Below are 17,933 nucleotides of genomic sequence, written 5' to 3' on the forward strand. Positions count from 1 at the left end.
CTGTGTGACATTGAGGCCATAAGCTTTACAGCATCTTACTGTATGTGCCTTTTCTTCTCTTCCCTTTTGGGTTCAGGCCAGAGTGCTGGTCAATCAATGACAGTAGAACTAAAACAAGATGTTGCAGGTTTGCATCGACTCCACAGAGCAGCGGTAGGACAGCAGCAGCTCTGGTCTCAGGTTGTTCTTTCTGAGAATCCTCAGGAAGATCTGTCTCTGCTGTACCTTCTTCAGGATGAACTATTTTGACTTAGAGGTGTTCAGAGTCAGATTGCTGTCCATGCACCATGCAGACAGATGCTCCACCTCCCCCCTGTTAGCTACAGTATTCTCATCTCCTCCTGAGATAAGCATTATCATAGAATCATCTGCAAACTTAATAATGGTGTTGTCTAGGTGAGTCCTGGTTACCCTGGTGGCCGATTTAATGTGCTGGTAGAATTTTAGGAGCCCCAAAAACATGTTTGAACAGGCAAGTGTCTGTTTTGTTTCCTAACAACAACTTTTAGCTCTGTTAGCTCTGGTGTTTGAGACGAGCTCAGCCATAAAGCAGTGGTCAGGGTCACATGACTCATTCAAAGACGGATCCAACCCTGTCAGTTTGGATATGGGAGTTTCTAGAAGGTCATCCTGTAATGACCAATAATACCGACCAATTGCTGTGTATTCCCCCCAAAATTATTTAACATATCTGAAAATGAGCCAATACTTGTGTCAAAAGTATCGCATTGTTGCTCTAAAGATGGGATGAGAAGTTAGTTACTAAGAGGAAGGGAGCTTTCATTTTTTCACAACAAGAACTGGATGGTTATTATTAACAAATTACATAAAATTGTATCAGATCCTTCAGCCAAATTTTGAGAAAACAGAATACCAAAGGTAGGAAATGTGGAGTCAACAAGTCATCTCCATGCATTATGGTTTTTCTGCCCAGCCACGGAACCAGGTGAGTCCAATCTGCACAATTCAATTCACTGTGCAGATTGGACTCACCAAGTTCACTTTCTAAGTGCCCTAGAAAAAAAAAACTGAACATGTTCCTTGCCTGTCGAGGCACCAGGCTCAGTTGCAGGACCTTCGTTCATACTCACTCACTTGATGAAGATTCATAAGTATATCTGTCACTACCGCTATCCGTTTCAGTCTGTATATCCGCCATGTTGGCTTGGCAAAGTCACAGAATGACATCACACTTTTGGCCTTAATATGGACAAAAGAGAAACTGTCAAAAGAGTGTTTTTCTTTTAAAAACTGCTTCATTTTTAATCACTGGTATCTTAATATCTCAGGATTATTATTGATGGTAGTTGATGACAAGAGAGCAGTTTTAGTTAAAGACTTTAATCCATCTTTAAGGGGTGACACAATGAGTTTCCAGTGTTTGATTTTTCAGAAAACTGGAATTTTCTAACACACCGAAGTACACTGAGTTCCACGAAATAGGACATTAAAGTATTTCACAATATATGTGGTCAAACAACCTATTTAATATATGTGTTTTAGTTGGTGGAATTGGTGACACAAAATGTCGAACTGTTTGATGACATTCTGATTTTATTTTTAGGTGTACCCATAGATCTAAATTTTCAAATAAATCTTCAGGTATTTCAGCCCCCACTCAACAAACCCTCAATGACATGGTTGTCTTAAAAACAGAAGATGGTTTATAAATATAAATAAATTCAGGGTTATAAAAGATTAAGGGTCCTCTGCTTCCAATTTTCCAGCCTGTAAAATTTTAATAAGAGGTGGTGTTAAAAAGTCAAGAAAGTGTCTCTGAGGTTAGACAGCATTCACTATAAATAGAAGGCTTTGCATGCACAGCTCTGGATTTGTTTGCACACTGTGCCTCTACACAGCAGTCGTCATGAAAATGGGAATTTTAATATTTTCAATGCAAATACTCTAAAGCTCATAAAACCAGTGGTTATACCGATATTAGCTGTCCTTATGTTTGTGCTTACTTTAATGAAGCCCTGTTTAAGTCAGTAATGAAGAGAGTATTATTGCTAGCTTTAACTCTTTTTTTTTTTCTTCTACTGTGTGAATATAAAATGTTTCATTACTCCCATCGGAAGTTAAAGGAAGAAATGATATTACTTCTCCGCAATCTTCCTCTTTTATTTTATTATTACCGGGCTCCTTATTAGCGTTGCAGTAAATCTAAATCTGTGTTTTTCTGCCACAGACCCTGCTTTTATTCATTGTCTTTGGAATCTCATTGGCTCTAAGATATAGATCTATAGAAGCTTAATAGTACCATTCTTTATGCAGTCTCGGACCAGTTATGATGACCCAAACTGCCCCCCCCCCCCATTTCTATCCAATTCGTACCCTTTACCTGTGCCTCTAAACCTTCACCACCTTGGAAAGATGGGTGTTAGGTTTTATCTTCTTGGTATGTATTTTTGTTTGAGCTTACTTTTTAGTACCTAATGATTATTTTTCACAGAGCTCTGAACAGGGGCTGACAAAGGTTTACCAAACTTGAACAATTCTGGCTTTGAAAAAAATGTGACGGCTCAAATGCAGCTGCAACAATTAGGTAGTAAAGTCATAATCTGATATGAACTGCAGAAAAGCTGGGTTTAGGTTTTTGGTGGTAGATTAATGGTATGGTGGACACTTTCTTTACACACTTTGATCTCCTTATTAGCACTTTAGAGATGCTTATACAAATGTTGCATAAAATCTACATGGATGTAAAGTTATCACAAGAGTTAGACCCTCAGGCACTTTACATATTATTTGGCCAATTGGATGGATTCTATTAGTCTTTTTGCCCACATGTATATGTCTTGAGTAACTGATATGCTAAAGCTTATGGGGAGATGATGGGAGAGATTATATAATTGTAAAGAAAGAAAAGCATTGGGAGTATGTGGGTTCATCATAAATGATATTGCTGTTGAGGTTTTCAGGTGATTTTTCTGGGGAAAGTAAAAGACACATCGTCAAATCTATGCCACCAAGAATTACTGTGGCTCTGAAGGCAAAAGGGGTGAAAGCAAGTCTGGCTGATGGATGTATTTAAGCTTTTATGTATCGTCTTGACCCTTTGAAGATCAGAGTAAATCCTAAATAAATCCAAACCAGCACACCCAGTTCTTGCTTTGAAAAGTCTGAAGTTTATAACCCTTTCCTGGAAAAAGAAAAGGTTCAGTTGATAAAGTTCCCAAAATGAAAACAACGTTCTTGTCCACCGTGAGTCTGTGTTAAGATCCGACTGCAGCAGCACAATCCTTGTCCTCTGTCTGTACAGACTTGTGATGTATTTGGAGAGAGACCTGAGGAAAGCCACCCCAGTCAGAGACAACCCCAGCCAGTCAGGATACCTCCTTCAGTGTTTGGATTTGCTGCTTCTGCATCTGAGTCACGCTGCGCCACTGATAACAGGTGCGCTTAGATTAACTCTCACACAAGCAAACATTAACACACACTTCAGGTGAATAGGGATTTCTAAAGGGAAATAAATACTTTTTTGTAAAATAAAAATGGCATTAGCTTAAAGCCTGAACTTGAGTAAGTTAGATTTTTTCTAAAGCATTATAATTTTGGAAATGTCACATTTACATTATCAGCATCACCCAAGGTTTATAGCCTGTCTGTGCCAGGGAAATAGATTTGATTAGCTGATTCTACATTTGGTGATTTAAGCCGTCAGTTTCTACCACATTATGTTTACATTATAACAGCTGATAGGGCTGGAACAGGAAGGAACAACAGGGGCTAAAAGAACATATGTGCTCATAAGTCACCATTGCCATTGGCTTTTTCTGTATTTTTTCCTTAATATCATTCATCACTGCTACCAACCATTTGTATTGATTTCCTCCTGTTTATTTCTTTATCTGGTGCCCTTCTTTTAAAGAGGATGTCTTGTCTGTGCTGAGAGATGTTATTGGGAGGAAACACCCATCTGCAGCTCAGAGCAGACAGCTTAAACAGACTTTGCCTACATTTACTGTGGTCCTAGAGCTCCTTTCATCCCAGGTAACTTGATTTTTTTTCTGTATGTCTTTTTAGAAGCAACTTATTTTACAGTTTGAAAGCAGGGGATCTTTGAACACAATGAGAAAAGGCTTAATAAGAGAGCAAATGTTTGCGTACAAAAACTTTACTTTCATTCTACACTTTTCTTTTCTTATATTCATTATACAATAGTTTTTTGTACTCATTCGCTAATATAAATTTAACAAGTTGGTTCAAATGAAAAAGAAAACTTTAAAGACTAAATAAACTGAAGAAAAACATCAATTACTATGTGTTTAATATAAATTATTAACTGCTTTGATTCTGTTTTAGTTTAAGTCAATAAATTCAACATGGACAAATAAGTGAGGGTTTAACCTACATTTGATCTGTCATCACCTACTTAGTTTTTCTATTGATGGGGCGTTTTGTCTCTCCTCAGGCCTTTAGAGCTCGAATTGTAACTAAGGAGTTTCTGGTTCAAATGGGATTGCTGCTGGTAAGTGTTTTGTAATCCATTAAAGGCAAAAACCCCCCAAAATTGAAATTATTTGATGTTTTTAATGTTAATTGTTTATACTGTTTAGGTTGGATTACAAATATTACAGTTGTAAAAACACTGGTTAAGAACAACTTTGTTCTCTAAGCACATTGAAGGTTTTTTAGGGGACGTTTTTCTTTACATTAATATATATTTAAGCAATTTCAGCTGCAATAGACTAAGGCACTAAATTATATGACATTTACTCATAAAAACAAGTTCAATAAATGTTTTAACTGAACTGCAGAACGTCTTCAAAACAGATTCCTTTGTGCTTTTTTCACTGCAGCAACCTCCACACAGTGATACCAGTCATGCTATGACATAATTTGAACTCTTTGTTTTGTTTTATATTGTTTTATCTCAAAATGTTTTTTAAGCCTTTCATTGCAAACTATCGGCTTTGGCCTTCACGTGTTGGTACAATGTCATATTCCAGGCCAAATTTGCTCAATTCATCACAGAAATCACATAGATGTAACTCAAAAACACAACCTCTCACTCCATAGACAAATTTTTCTCCCTACAGCAAAAGAGCTAATAAGAGTTTTATGTTTTTGATATTTTCTTCTTTCAGAACTACATTATTTCAGTGGATTCCAGTGAAACTAACCTGTCCAGTGCTGTAGGTCTGTTATTCTTTATGTCATATATATGCTCATTCATAATCTGCAGTTTTATTTGAAGTCAAACGCTCTACTTAGTTATTAGTCATTGTTAGTAATTGTTTTTTAATGTGTTTACATTTCATTTATTGTTAATGTTAGATTGGCTATAAATGTTGTGCTAAAGCCTAAAATATGTGTGCTTTAACTACTCAGAAAAACATATACTCATATGTGTTGCTGAGAAAATCAATGATACTCTATGTGTGAATTCTGAATTCCAAGTACATGTCTAAACTGAACCAGCGTTCAACCACCTACAGCAGTTAGGGAGTTTAATCTCTCCATTTAGATTGGGTACTGCTGATAAGTTTCATTTCTCATTAGGTGCTGCAATATGCCAAGAGCTGATTAGGACATCTCTGTCCATTGTGGAGGTCCTGAGTCAGCATCATACTCTAATCACTCAGCATCATTATGCTGTAAGTATCTGTTTTCTGATTCTGGCCTCTCTGAATGTTTGGGTTATTGGTTATCTATCTGAATATCCACCCGATAAGCCGTCCAGCAGGCCTGTATGTACTGGAGTAAACTAAGGTACAATGAAACATTTATGAAGGGACTATCTGTGGCTTTTAATCATTATATTTCATTTTCCTTTTCTAGTGGCTGGATTTTTCTTTTCCTTAAAGGTTTATTGCACAAACTTAATAGTCATTTTTGTTCCACATATATGCCTTTACAGTTACCCTAAATGTAAAATTAGCTTTCCTGTATTTACCCCAGTTGCGTCTATACACTTAGTTGGTCAGTTTGTTAAAGGATGATTAGGGTTGGTTTGTGTGGTTGCGGGTGGGTGGGACGCACTGTGCTCTTGTTCTCTGTCTAAGCTGCCATTGGTGTATTAGTGAGAGAACACAGGCGAGTTTCTCTAAAGACGGATCACATAAGACCAGCCACAGGTGCACTTCATACCCCGTCACCGACTCCACACAGGAGAAAGAAAGTAAAACTTTTGTCTTATGCATCGAAATGGGTCAAACTGGAGTCTGATCAGAAGCATAATAAAACCAAAGTAAATATTGGGGAAGCTTTCAACACAGAGGGAGCTCAGATCTACCCTGGGAAGGAAAACGGAGGTGCAGTTGGCCCTTTTCTAATGAAAAGGTTGGATGCTCAGTTCAAAATAACTTCAATATTAATACTTTTTTTTACCTAAGACATCAAATCTATAAACTAAAGACCTGTGAAATCACAGGGGCAGACTGGTGTTTTTTTATTTCTCTGTGCAAAACAATAGTGTCATTTTAATTAATCCCCTATCTCTCCTTCATCCTCTGCTGGGCAATGTATCTCCCTACAGTATCTCTAATGCTAAGCAGGCCCCCCCTACTGAGGAAGTTCTTTCAGCCACTAGCGAATCCAGGATCTCACTCTCTTAGCCATAATTCACCTTAGGTGGGGTTCAGACAATAAAAAGAGCGGTAGATAGAGAGCTTTATTTGCCATCTGTCTGTATCCCACGCCATCTTGCCATTACTAGTGAACCAGTAGCCAGGCTACTTAAACTTCTCTTCTTGAGGCAGAACCTGGCCCCAGAGGGTGAGGGAAAAACTGCTATGCTTGAACACGGGTTCCAAACGTTTTAGCTTCTTACTGACTGAATACCAGCTGAAGAGATACACCATTGCTTGAACCTGCAAACACTAGTTGATTGAACATGGTAGGACAAAACATGCAGCATCAACAACCGACACTTTATTTATGTTGTCTTATATTTACAGCATGTATTTTCTACAGAGGACTTCCAGACCTGACAGTTGTTGATTTGTGAGCTTCAGCAGGGTCCTGAACACTGCCTTAGGAACTACTGTGTGGATATAGACATTTTTGTAGATCCTTATGCACTCTAAGAGGGGGTCTCAGGGCCTTTTCTTCTCTGAAATCTCATTTTCTCCAAACACATTACCTTTAACCTGGCTCCTGTTTAACCTAGTTAAAGCTTAAAACATATAGTTTAGTGTCTTTTCTAAATCTTCAATGTTATCCATCAATGATTTAGTCAGTCTTCGTAAAGGTGGCTTCTAAATGGCTAAATTATGTAATGTAATCTGCCTAGTTTGTGAGATTATCCATTTACAGCTTCTAGTATTGTAGGCTGTCTGTCCTTCCTTTTTGCCTGTCTGGTCTGTGTATATCTGAGAACAGAGGGTCAAAATACAAGCTATTGGCAAGAAATTAATCAAATATTGAGCCAAGAGAACCCCATCAGATTTGTGGATGTATTGTGCAAACTAGGATGTGCATAGAATGGAACAATGAGGCTGTATTTAATGACTATTGACGTATGGGAATGGAGAGCTGCAGGAAGCAGAGAGGATGAAAAAGGAAGAAAATAAAGAGATGAGGAACAGACGACGGTGGAAACAGGAGACTTGCAGCCACTGATTGTCAATAACACAGGAAGACACTTTAATTACCCCCAAGCCAGCTTAGATTAGCTTTTATTGCTTCTGGACAAGGACGTGGACTCTTGCCCAAAAGACTTCTAACTTCTCAACAGTGTTTGTGGAATAAGAAAAGTTTCTTGTTCATTTGGTCTTTTTTCCAAACCTTTTTGCTCCAATACCTTCCTATATTAATTCTATTGTCATCTAAACCGAGACGGCACATTAATCAGACAAGAAAAGTGGGTATCAATAAACAGAAAAAATGTTGCTGGAAATCAGATTCATCAATCTTATACACTGTAAACCTGTAGAGATGCTAGGTAGTTTGAAAACAGAACTGCCAACAATAACTGATGACTACAATTAAGTATATGTAACTGCAATACATATGCATTTGTAAAGATAAGGATGCATTAAAGGGGAGGGAGCCAAATAGTTAGAGAGCAGGGTAATTGCATCCTGGAGAGGCTGGTGTGGTTGAAACTTATAAAGATCCTTTGCCCCAAAAAGCCCCTGACTAGGTCCAAATACCTTGAATCCAATGGGACACTTAATCCACGGTCGAAGAGTCTCAGCGGTTGTTATAATAAGTGCTATTCAAATAGTTCTGGCAGTAAGGAAGGCAAAGCTGAATGCTTCCTAGTGCCAATTTATTTAGCATAGGGACCTCCTGATTTCCCTGACCGCCCCTAGGAGCTATACAGTTGCCCACACTCCTTTGCATCAAAACAATGCTCAACAAAAATATGTTATTTCTTCACATTTACTCTTGTCCGGGGCTCCTTTCCTACCCTGAATAGCGTTCTTATTGATGTCCCAGCACAAGGTAAAAGGGATAGGAGCTAGAACCAGGAGGTAGGAGCTAAAATTTTAGATATTTAGACAGAGCACCTATTTACCACTCAGTGTGACATGGTTGGGCTCCCTAAATTATAGGCTTGAGGTTTGAAAAGATGTGGTCCTAAATTCGTACCACTAATATTGTATAATATTATATATTTTTTTAAAGATAAATCTTTTGGTACATCATTTCTCTAGTCTTATATTCCACATTCTAAATCTGTTGATATAGCTGCTTGTTCATAAATTCAGTTCGGTTTTGTTTTGTCATCTCACTGCATTTTACACAACAAACGAATTTGATTGATATTCCCAATTATAATTGCCTGCCTGTCTAATTCAGCTTTTTATGCAAACTGGTAAAATGTTTTGTTTATGGAACCACTGGGGTTCCATAAGTAAACTGGCTTTGATAAATGCATCTCAACATCTTCCTGCTAATGATACGGGATATTATATTTCGGGGGGATTTGTTTTCACCGCTGGACAATAGACAGAAGGCTATCAATGTAAAATGGGTCAAACAAATACACACACTCCCAACAACTGGCCTTTTGATGCCTGCGCTATTAATTTGCAGACCATTAGGTAGTGGGCAACATCCTTTGTAGTTTCCTTTCTTGAGCTTTTAGCGTAATGACCTCACACTCTGCCTCTGTGTTGGTGTTGTTTCTATGGCAATGTTAGTAATCATGCAAATTTGTGGTATACAGTTCCTGCCTAAATAAGGGGTTTGACAGCTATGGACAATCAGTCTGTTTGATCCTAAAATAAATAAATAAATGAGAGCCAACCACTCAGAAGTGAATTTCCATAATAATTTGACCCTCTGTGACAGCGGTCTGCTCGGTTGGTGCCTTCAGAGTAAATGCCATGCAGGGTTCCAGAAATACAGCCGGTTTATCTCCCAGGAGATGTTTACTTTCTTCCTCCCACATAAGACTAAAAAATTTGCTGTTAAAATTATAATAAAGGGATAGATCATGATTTTTTTTATTGTTGTACTTCTAAAACAGGTTATAAGCAACAATATTTTACAGATCAATAACTCTCTTGGCATTTTAATTTAGTAAAAAATTCAGATCAGCAGGTCGTAGAGGTTGAAGCTAGGGACTTGTTAGAGAGTTGCTAACTTAAGCGAGCATCTTGAAATGCTAATCTGTTAGTCTTTATCAGGATTGCATCAAAGCATTTTCCACCAATGTTAAGTCTGTGGTGTCAAATAAAATGGTGTAAATAAGCAATAAAATGAGGCTAAGTTAATGAAATGAGGGATTCCTTATTATTTTATTTGGTTTATTATTCTATTTGGTTGTTACCGTTTCCACTTGTTTATTGCAGAATTATTGTTAGTGGTACACCATTATCTTAAAACCAGCCAATGCAAAGGCGACTGTGCTGTAGAGGTTACTAAAAAGGGATTCCTGGTAATAAATAAGATGTTTTTTAGGTGGTACCCATTGATATTTCCTCTGCTTTTCTATAACTTGCTGGTAGTTTCAGCCCCTAGAATACCTAATTTATATGTTTAAGATTTTAAGCTTGCAACAGAGCATTCATTCATTATGATAATTATCAATCATAGCTTTTATACCCCATTTAGGACAGTTCTAGTTGGCTTACGTACCATCTTTCCTCTGTTAATACTTAATTTGATTTATGTTATCTACTGCTGGACTCTTGTATCACCAGATGGTAAATGATTCAGCCATGTTCTGTCTCCTTCTGTTCTTTAAGGTTGTGGACGCTATCCTACCTCCTCTGACAACCCTGGCTTTCAGCAGAAATGGTATGTGAGGTTTGTCACTTTAAATAAAGTGAATTACACAGAATAGCAATTGGAAGAGAGGCTAACGTCCAAGTGGGGAGGGAAAGAAGTAAGGAGAGACTGAACAGCAAGTTTGCAGCGATGGGAAACAGACAAATATATTCCTTACTTCATCTCCTATATCATGACTTATTATATTCTTTATAAAACAAAGGAAAATATTAGTAACATATCAACAGTTATGCGCCTAGAAAAAGATTGTGGGATGAATGAGTCAGAGTGGTAGTTTGGAATAAAGTGCAAATAAGAAGTGAGACTATGAGTTAGAGCTGATAACCTTGAATTTTTAAGGTAGAGAAATTCCAGTACCTTGTATAAATCCCCCTCCCAGTAATTTACTGCACTGTTTTTGTTTGAGACCCTCTGTGAGTCATTAATGTGTAGCCGTTGTGGGTGCCCACTGCCCACACAGCAGAGCTGGTGGGCAGGTGAAAGGGCTTTTTTGTTTGTCATTAGCATCTCGTTTGCTTGTTACTTGTCGTTCTGTTTTAGTCTAAAATTTGTAACCTTGAGCCTTTGGTTGTTTTTTTGTTTTTTTTTGCATGTTTAGTGTGGATTTTAGCTATTAGTTACAGTATTCTAACAAGGAATGCAAACAGGGATTTATTTTCTCCTTCTTTTTCTCTCTGCTGGCTTCAGTGGAGTGGTCAGTGTTTGTTTTGAAGGTCCTGTCTGAACTCAGCCTTATTCTGCTCGTGCAAGATGATGATGAGGATGAAAGTGAGGACAAAGCAGAAAAGGGAGACTTGGGGGATAGAGGAAGGACGGGCCAGGTCTTATCTGTCATCATCAAATCCCTCCTTTCAAGGTTAGTCAGTTTCCAAAGTCTTTTCTTGACAGAACCTTTGAGAGTCTAATCAACTTTTGTTTATGAAACAAATAGATATTAAATTGTGCCAAATAGCATTTGGATATAAAAATCTCTTTACCTTAACTGTGACTATCTTCGGTTTACATCTAATATCTGTTTAATGAAAAGTGCTCTTCTTCTTCTTCTTGTCTAAAAAACTAAATGTTGTTTTATATGCGCTGCTCAAAAAATAAAAGAATTCAGAACAGGATGCTGCACCATTGATGAAGGTGGAAATGATCATCCTACAGAAACTTGATCTAAATTCACAGAGAAAGAAAAACTGGTGTGGCTTGAAAAGGAAAAATGGCTTGTTATTCTATCACATTTGATCAAGTCTGAGGAACCCAAATCACTTCATATTAAACGTAGTCCTTCACCCATTCACACACAGATAGGGCAATCCACATCATAGCCACTGCTGCTCTGGGGTAGAACGACAGAAACGAGGCCCTCTGGCAACGGACAGCAGGTGAGGTGGGTGGAGTTTCTTGCCCAAGGACACAATGCTAAAAGCCGACACAACAGGGGTTTGAACCAGCAGTCCATCTATTGCAGGACTACCTGAGTCAGCATCCCCTCTAGCTGTCTAGCTGAAATTTTATTGCAGTGACTGAAATGGTTCTCCTTAGTTTTTATAGTTTTTATGCATGTCTTAAAATATCAGAGCATGCTGCTTATCCCAGACCATGACACTAAGCTCCTTAAGAGTCCAAGGTGCAACCTGGTATTGCTGGATGAAGATATTCCTAAAGATATTCTCTTGGAATAAGGTTGTTAAAACATGGAGCCTGGTCATTGGTATCAGGTCCTTCATCCTCCAGGAACTGGCTGTATAGTCTTTCCAAATGAGGTTGGTTGATGCCTGATAACACTTAGATTTCCATCATTATCCAGCAGAGATCTGTTTAATCCTCCATTGGTCCTTCTTCCCAGACACCAACACTGATATTACAGAGATCCTTTAGTTTTTATTGTAAATTATGATGCTTTTTCCACTTTATTTAATTTCTTAGAGTATTTAAATATTATTAAAATATTATTATATATTATGATAATATCATTACCACCTTACCACCCCTTTTTGAACAGTCTGGTCCTATTTTTTTATTTTTATTTTTTTGTAAAAAGAAGTTTCAGACAAGTTTTTCTTGACGTTTTGCGTTATTTTTATGTGCTCTGTATTCTCTGAGTATTTGTGCATAAAAACAAATCAGTTATCGTTTGCTTTGTTTTTTTTTTATTCTATAATTTGCACACAACTGTTTTAATTTACTGCTTGCACCCTTAATTACCTCTGATATTTCAAACAGTTTAAGATACCAGATTTATTCTGCATTCACCCTGTACTTAATTTATTTTATTACAACTGTCAACAGCACTTTCCTCCACTTGTTTCTGTCCAGGGTTGAAGATCTTCTTTGTGCAGCAGAACCTGTCCCGCTCTATGCGCTCAAGTTGCTCATATCAATGACTGAGCACAGCACTCAGATCTGCAGGTATGGCACAGGCAAACAATCACACAGAGTCCACCAAAATTAAAAGTGCAATTATCTGACCTAATGTGTGTTGTATATTTGAAATAACTACAGAAAACATTGAACATAAATTATCCTGAAGTGAGAGAAGTGTTAAGTTTATTGGATGAACCTTTTCATTGCATACGGGGTCTGAATGAACCACTTTGCAGTCCTTGCAGGCACAGAGACACACACACGGGTGCGTTTCAAGCACAGTGTGCAGCGCTTTAATTCCAAGGCCATGGATTCCTTGTTCAGCTGTGTGAATCCCTATCAGACACATCCATGCATAAATATACTAACACACTTACATACTGTACATTGAGAGAAGTGATTTATTTGCAGTGTTCAAACACACCTGAATGATTATTCCATGTAAATGATGCAGATTTGGAGCTTATAGTAAGAAGAACTTTCCAGCTGAAGCACAGCTGGTGATCTGCATTCAGCTCCTTCAGAGCGCATAAGGATCCACCGTTTTACTCCTCTTAAAAACCAGACCTGCATTAGTAATCACTTTAGTGACAGGCATTAGGAGCTAGACAAGCTTAGGTGCGTACAGAATTGGCATGTTGTGCCGAAATATGTCTGCATAGTCGCCTACTCCTGAAGATATTTACTTAAAAATGCATTGCATCCTCTTAAAATATACAACACTAAGACAAAATTATCACTGCATAATGTAGAAGGGGATTCACTATTCAGGAATTTAAAAACAACTCTTGTGAGGGAAGTCATCGGGCACCAAAATAACAAGATATAATGATGTGTTGCTCTTGCAGAGAAAATCTGCTGATTCGTTGTCTAACCATGAGATGCCTCACTGGGGTGTGCGGCTCTGTGTGAATGCGCTCATGTCTAATGTGTTCATTGGTGACACTAACATGGTTACACTGCTTTTGGCTGACTTCCCAATAAGGGAGGATGGCTCTTACAGACTTATGACTGCATTCCTCAATATGTAAACAAGCAACATCAGGGGGTGTTGACGCTATAACCTAAACTGTCTGTATTTATTGATTTCACCAATTACCTCGGCTTCCTGTTGTTTTGTTTCATGTTTACCACGAAGCTGCTATGTCTATAACAAATCCAACTCAACCTTTTCAGTCTGACCTGGGTCAGGTCTGATTAGTGCCTTATTTTTGAAAACAGTAACACACTGTGTTAAGTTATGGTCTCTGTTTTGTTTTTTAAAGTTTTAGTCTGAGTTATATGGTTTTTTTTCAGGTTTAAATGAATTTATTTGTTATTTCTTTTTAGTCACCTCTCCACTACAAGAATTTATTGTTTACAGTTGAACTGGCCAGTAAGTGACACACTCATGCTCATCTGCTCTTCTTCTAAATTGTGTGCCAGCCAGCTCCCAGATATGCTAATGCTAAATAAACCAACATCTAACTTGCTGATGCAGAAGAAAAGCTGCAACCTCCATGTGCCCTCTAAGCTTCTTTACTTCCTTAAGTTGGCGCCAACCCTCAAAAGCTTAATTGATGCTCGGCCTTGTTTTGCTTCTTTTTAAAGAAGCCATCTCTCAGCTTTATCACAGAGCTACTAGGATCTGGAATCATCGGAGCTCTGTACCATGTGGCCTAAACCTACTATTCAAATTGATGCGGAAACCTTTTATTTTTGTTGATATCATCACCAGATGTAATTATTTATATCCTAAAACCATCACATTTTATAAAATGATTGTTTATATACTTTATTTTCTGTCTTCAGTAGAGTTTATTGAATTTCATTTAATTAAATTCAAAAATACTTTATTATTCCACAAGGGAAATTAAATAATACTTTTATTCTGCATCACTTTAGATTTTCTGTCAATGTATAATTTTTTTTTTACAATTGTTCCAATGAAAGAAAAGTAACATTAACCAGTTTTTATTTGCTTATCTTTTTATTTTCTTGTATTTTGTATTGGGAATGTTTTCATTAAAAATAAAATAAAAATACTTATTAATAATATTCCATTCAATAGATTTAATGTCCATATGATTTAATGTCCGCAAAACATATTTTACAAAAATGGTTTTAGCTTTTTTTATTTATTTTTTTTACTTCAATAATGCTACTTTAATTCACTACACCACAGAAAGCCAATGTTCTAGGAAGCATTACCAAAAGTAATTATTTCTATTCTTAAAGTCAAAAAAAATTATACAACCAAATTGAATGTAAAAAGGTGCTGTATTCTTAGGATAACACATTGGTGCATACTTAATTGACACATAATACAGAACTGACACATGCTTATCCCCTCTCTGACCATAAAATGCCTCTGACAGCTTAGCAAAGCATAAGGGCAACTAACTTAAGCCCCTTTCCCACTGAAAACACAGAGTTTCTCAAACATGGGTCGACCCGCTAACAATTAGCGTTTTGGCTCCCTTCCCACTGACAAAAAAACCCTGGGTCTAACACCTCGCTGGCGAGCTGCGTGGCCTCTGTTTCCCCGCAGCTGCTTGTCTGGTGTCCCCCCAACCAATGACTTTGATAAAGACATAAAAAAAACAAGAAAACAAATGTGCAAGATATATATTTAATCTTTAATGACGAGTAAAGCTGTTTCCTTCGTCGTCGGATTGGTGACGTATTTCCTCCTTGGGCGCAAAAATCTTTGGCCATAGACTCACATTAAAAGTTATACATGCGCAGTAGCTCCTCTGCAATGCAAAAGGATAGGTAAAAACTCATGATCTGAGCCAGTATGGATAAAGACGGGTAGGACTGATTTAAAGCACTTTTTAGAAAAGGCAAAGAAGAATGAACAATCTGGGATTCACATTGAAAATAATATAATATAGTGTACTTTTTCTAGGTTTGTTAATTTGCATAGTTCCTCTTAAATAAACACATTCTCAGAAAATAAAGTTTTTATATGTTAAAAAAAATTTAAAGATGACTGATAGCTGTCTATTATTAAAGCAGTACATTTTGTTTTAGGTTTTTGACACCATATCTGATCATGCAAAACCCAGATTTGCCTTCACAAACATCAGAAGGGCAAGGTTTATGTATGAAAATGAAAACCTGTACACGAAATTATGTTTTTTGTTTTCATAAAATGTTTTAATAATGTTTTTTCTTGTTGGCATTCATATAAATATACTGGTGTGATAACTTAGTGTACATTCGATTGGTTTTTGGTATACACCTATTTTGAATTTAATGCTCCCCCCTGGAGAAAACTCCACCAGCTGCCACTGGGTTATGCTATTCCCGAAAGAAAAGAAGAAAAAAAACAGCAAGACTCAGGATTTATGAGTTAAAAATGTAATCTATGCACATAAAATCTTTGTAGTCCTGAGAAAGTGAAGAACATGTGTTGATTAAAAGCAGTCAGTGTTGAGATTATGTGAGGAGCTTGTTTAAATTACAGCTTCTAATCCATATTGATAAAGTCTTTATTACCGCATATAGTGTAGGAACGCCGACAGTGAATCAGTGGCTCTGTGCTATCGTCTCTCCTCTGTGCTCATGCTGAAGTCGTGCATACAGTAGCTGTTACGTGTGCCATGTGTGCTAAAACCAGGAAAGTGTAGTCCTTCTTTATAGACCGGAAGTAACTATTACTGAATCTGTTTAAAGCATAGTAAACACTAATGCGTTAGTGACTTTTACAAACTAGTTTCAGCGTTAGTTACTGCAAAATGTACGTAGTTACTGTAATGCATAACTTAACGTGTTAATCCCAACACTGCCTGTCACGCATCTTGTTTTGGTCTACAGACAGCGCTCAGCAGCCAACCTAGTGGTGAAATCTTTCCTGTAGTTCCTTGAACAAAAAACGTGGCATTTCTTAGTCTTAGTGTAGTTTTTCCTAATGAATTTTTGTAATACACACACACACATATATATATATATATATATAATTTTATATGCAGAAAGATAAAATTCTGTTCCATGGGCGGGAAAAATATGTTCACCGCTACACCATCTAATTTACAAGCACAAATGTTTGATGGCTGGATTTTGTGTCCATGGCTGCACACTGAGCTTAACTGACCTCCTTCACCACTGCTCTGTCCTGGTGTTTCTTTTCCAAGCATCTAACATCCTTCCAGTCAGACCACAAGATAAAGGTTTGCTACTGTGACATGTTTTAACTCTGTAGGGCATATCTGTTTATACCTGAGACAGTAATTGACTAAACAAGAGTAATGGAGACATCCACCAAAGGAGTTATTGAGTTCTTGAAGAACCACTTCATCATTATCCTCCTGATAAGACAAATTTTTCTTTGTTCTATTGTATATTTTCAATACAATATATAAAACTTAGTTTTTACATTCTAAGAACTGTAACTCTCTATTTGAATAAGTAAATAATTGTATGCTAACCCATGGTTCAGTAGTGATGCATGTGTTTGGTATTTGAGTTTTGTATCATGGGGATTTTATTCCAGTCATCTATCTTGTCAATTCTGTAGTTGGCAGAGATACACATGGGGAAAGAAAGGTCAGTATCATAACAAAATGGGCTAGAAAAGCAGATGGATGGTTGATATAGAAAAATAAATGATGAGGATAACACTTCAAGTATAACCCTTAAAATATGGATCGATATGTTTTGTCACCTAGTTCAGAGGAAATGAAGGAATTAGAAAAAGGTGAAAAAGCATCTTCATAGAAATTCAGTATGTGACAGCATTGTGCTAGACTTTGTCTAGCTAACTGTTAGCAATGTTGAGGTCAAAGGTTGTTTCTTGAATTTAGTTAATACAGATTTGAGCAAAAAAAAACATGCATGCCTAAGTTACATATCTTATCTTGACTTGTAGATTCATCCTTTCATCTTAACAATATTGTTACATTTAATTTAAACATTAAATTACTTTTTTGTTTTGTCATCTCCTATCTTTCCTTTGCGTTTCCCTCTAATTTTATCTTCTGCAGCAATATTGCAACAATCTCTAATAACCTGCTATCCATACATTCTTCACCACCAATTCTCAGAGTTTAAAGTTCATCTACATAACTAAATAACTTCCCCACTTCTCTTATCTGGTAATTTTCCCCACTCTTGTCTTCCTTTTTCTAGTACTCCACCTCTCTTCATCCCCTTCTTTCCTTGACACAAGTAGAGTGACATGAACTTTTCAAATTGGTGTCAGCATTCTCCTCTTACATCTGTTTTTCTAGTTGGTTTTTTTCTCTGCTTGACATTATTAACAACATTTAACATTTTTTCCAATCTCTGTCGCTCTCTTTCTCTCTCCATCTCTAATTTATTAACGTCATTCCACATTTTGCTCGTTCTCTTTGCCCTCACTCCCCAACTTTCCCTCCATCGCGGCGGTTATACAATCAGAAATTAAATTG

General features: G+C 37.1%; 1 protein-coding gene across 2 annotated transcripts in view; it reads left to right on the top strand.

Moving 5' to 3' along the window:
• Positions 1-17,933, top strand: part of ulk4 (unc-51 like kinase 4) — a 118,793-nt gene that overhangs the window by 62,298 nt on the left and 38,562 nt on the right. For both annotated transcript variants that reach the window (XM_015382498.1, XM_015382499.1), the window contains exons 22-29: positions 3,263-3,396; positions 3,872-3,993; positions 4,415-4,471; positions 5,091-5,142; positions 5,506-5,600; positions 10,146-10,197; positions 10,876-11,044; positions 12,493-12,585. In XM_015382498.1, the coding sequence (XP_015237984.1) occupies positions 3,263-3,396; positions 3,872-3,993; positions 4,415-4,471; positions 5,091-5,142; positions 5,506-5,600; positions 10,146-10,197; positions 10,876-11,044; positions 12,493-12,585 (774 nt within the window). The remainder of the gene's footprint in view (positions 1-3,262; positions 3,397-3,871; positions 3,994-4,414; positions 4,472-5,090; positions 5,143-5,505; positions 5,601-10,145; positions 10,198-10,875; positions 11,045-12,492; positions 12,586-17,933) is intronic.

Source organism: Cyprinodon variegatus, unplaced genomic scaffold, assembly GCF_000732505.1.
Source record: "Cyprinodon variegatus isolate N-32 unplaced genomic scaffold, C_variegatus-1.0 Scaffold258, whole genome shotgun sequence".
NCBI lineage: Eukaryota > Metazoa > Chordata > Actinopteri > Cyprinodontiformes > Cyprinodontidae > Cyprinodon > Cyprinodon variegatus.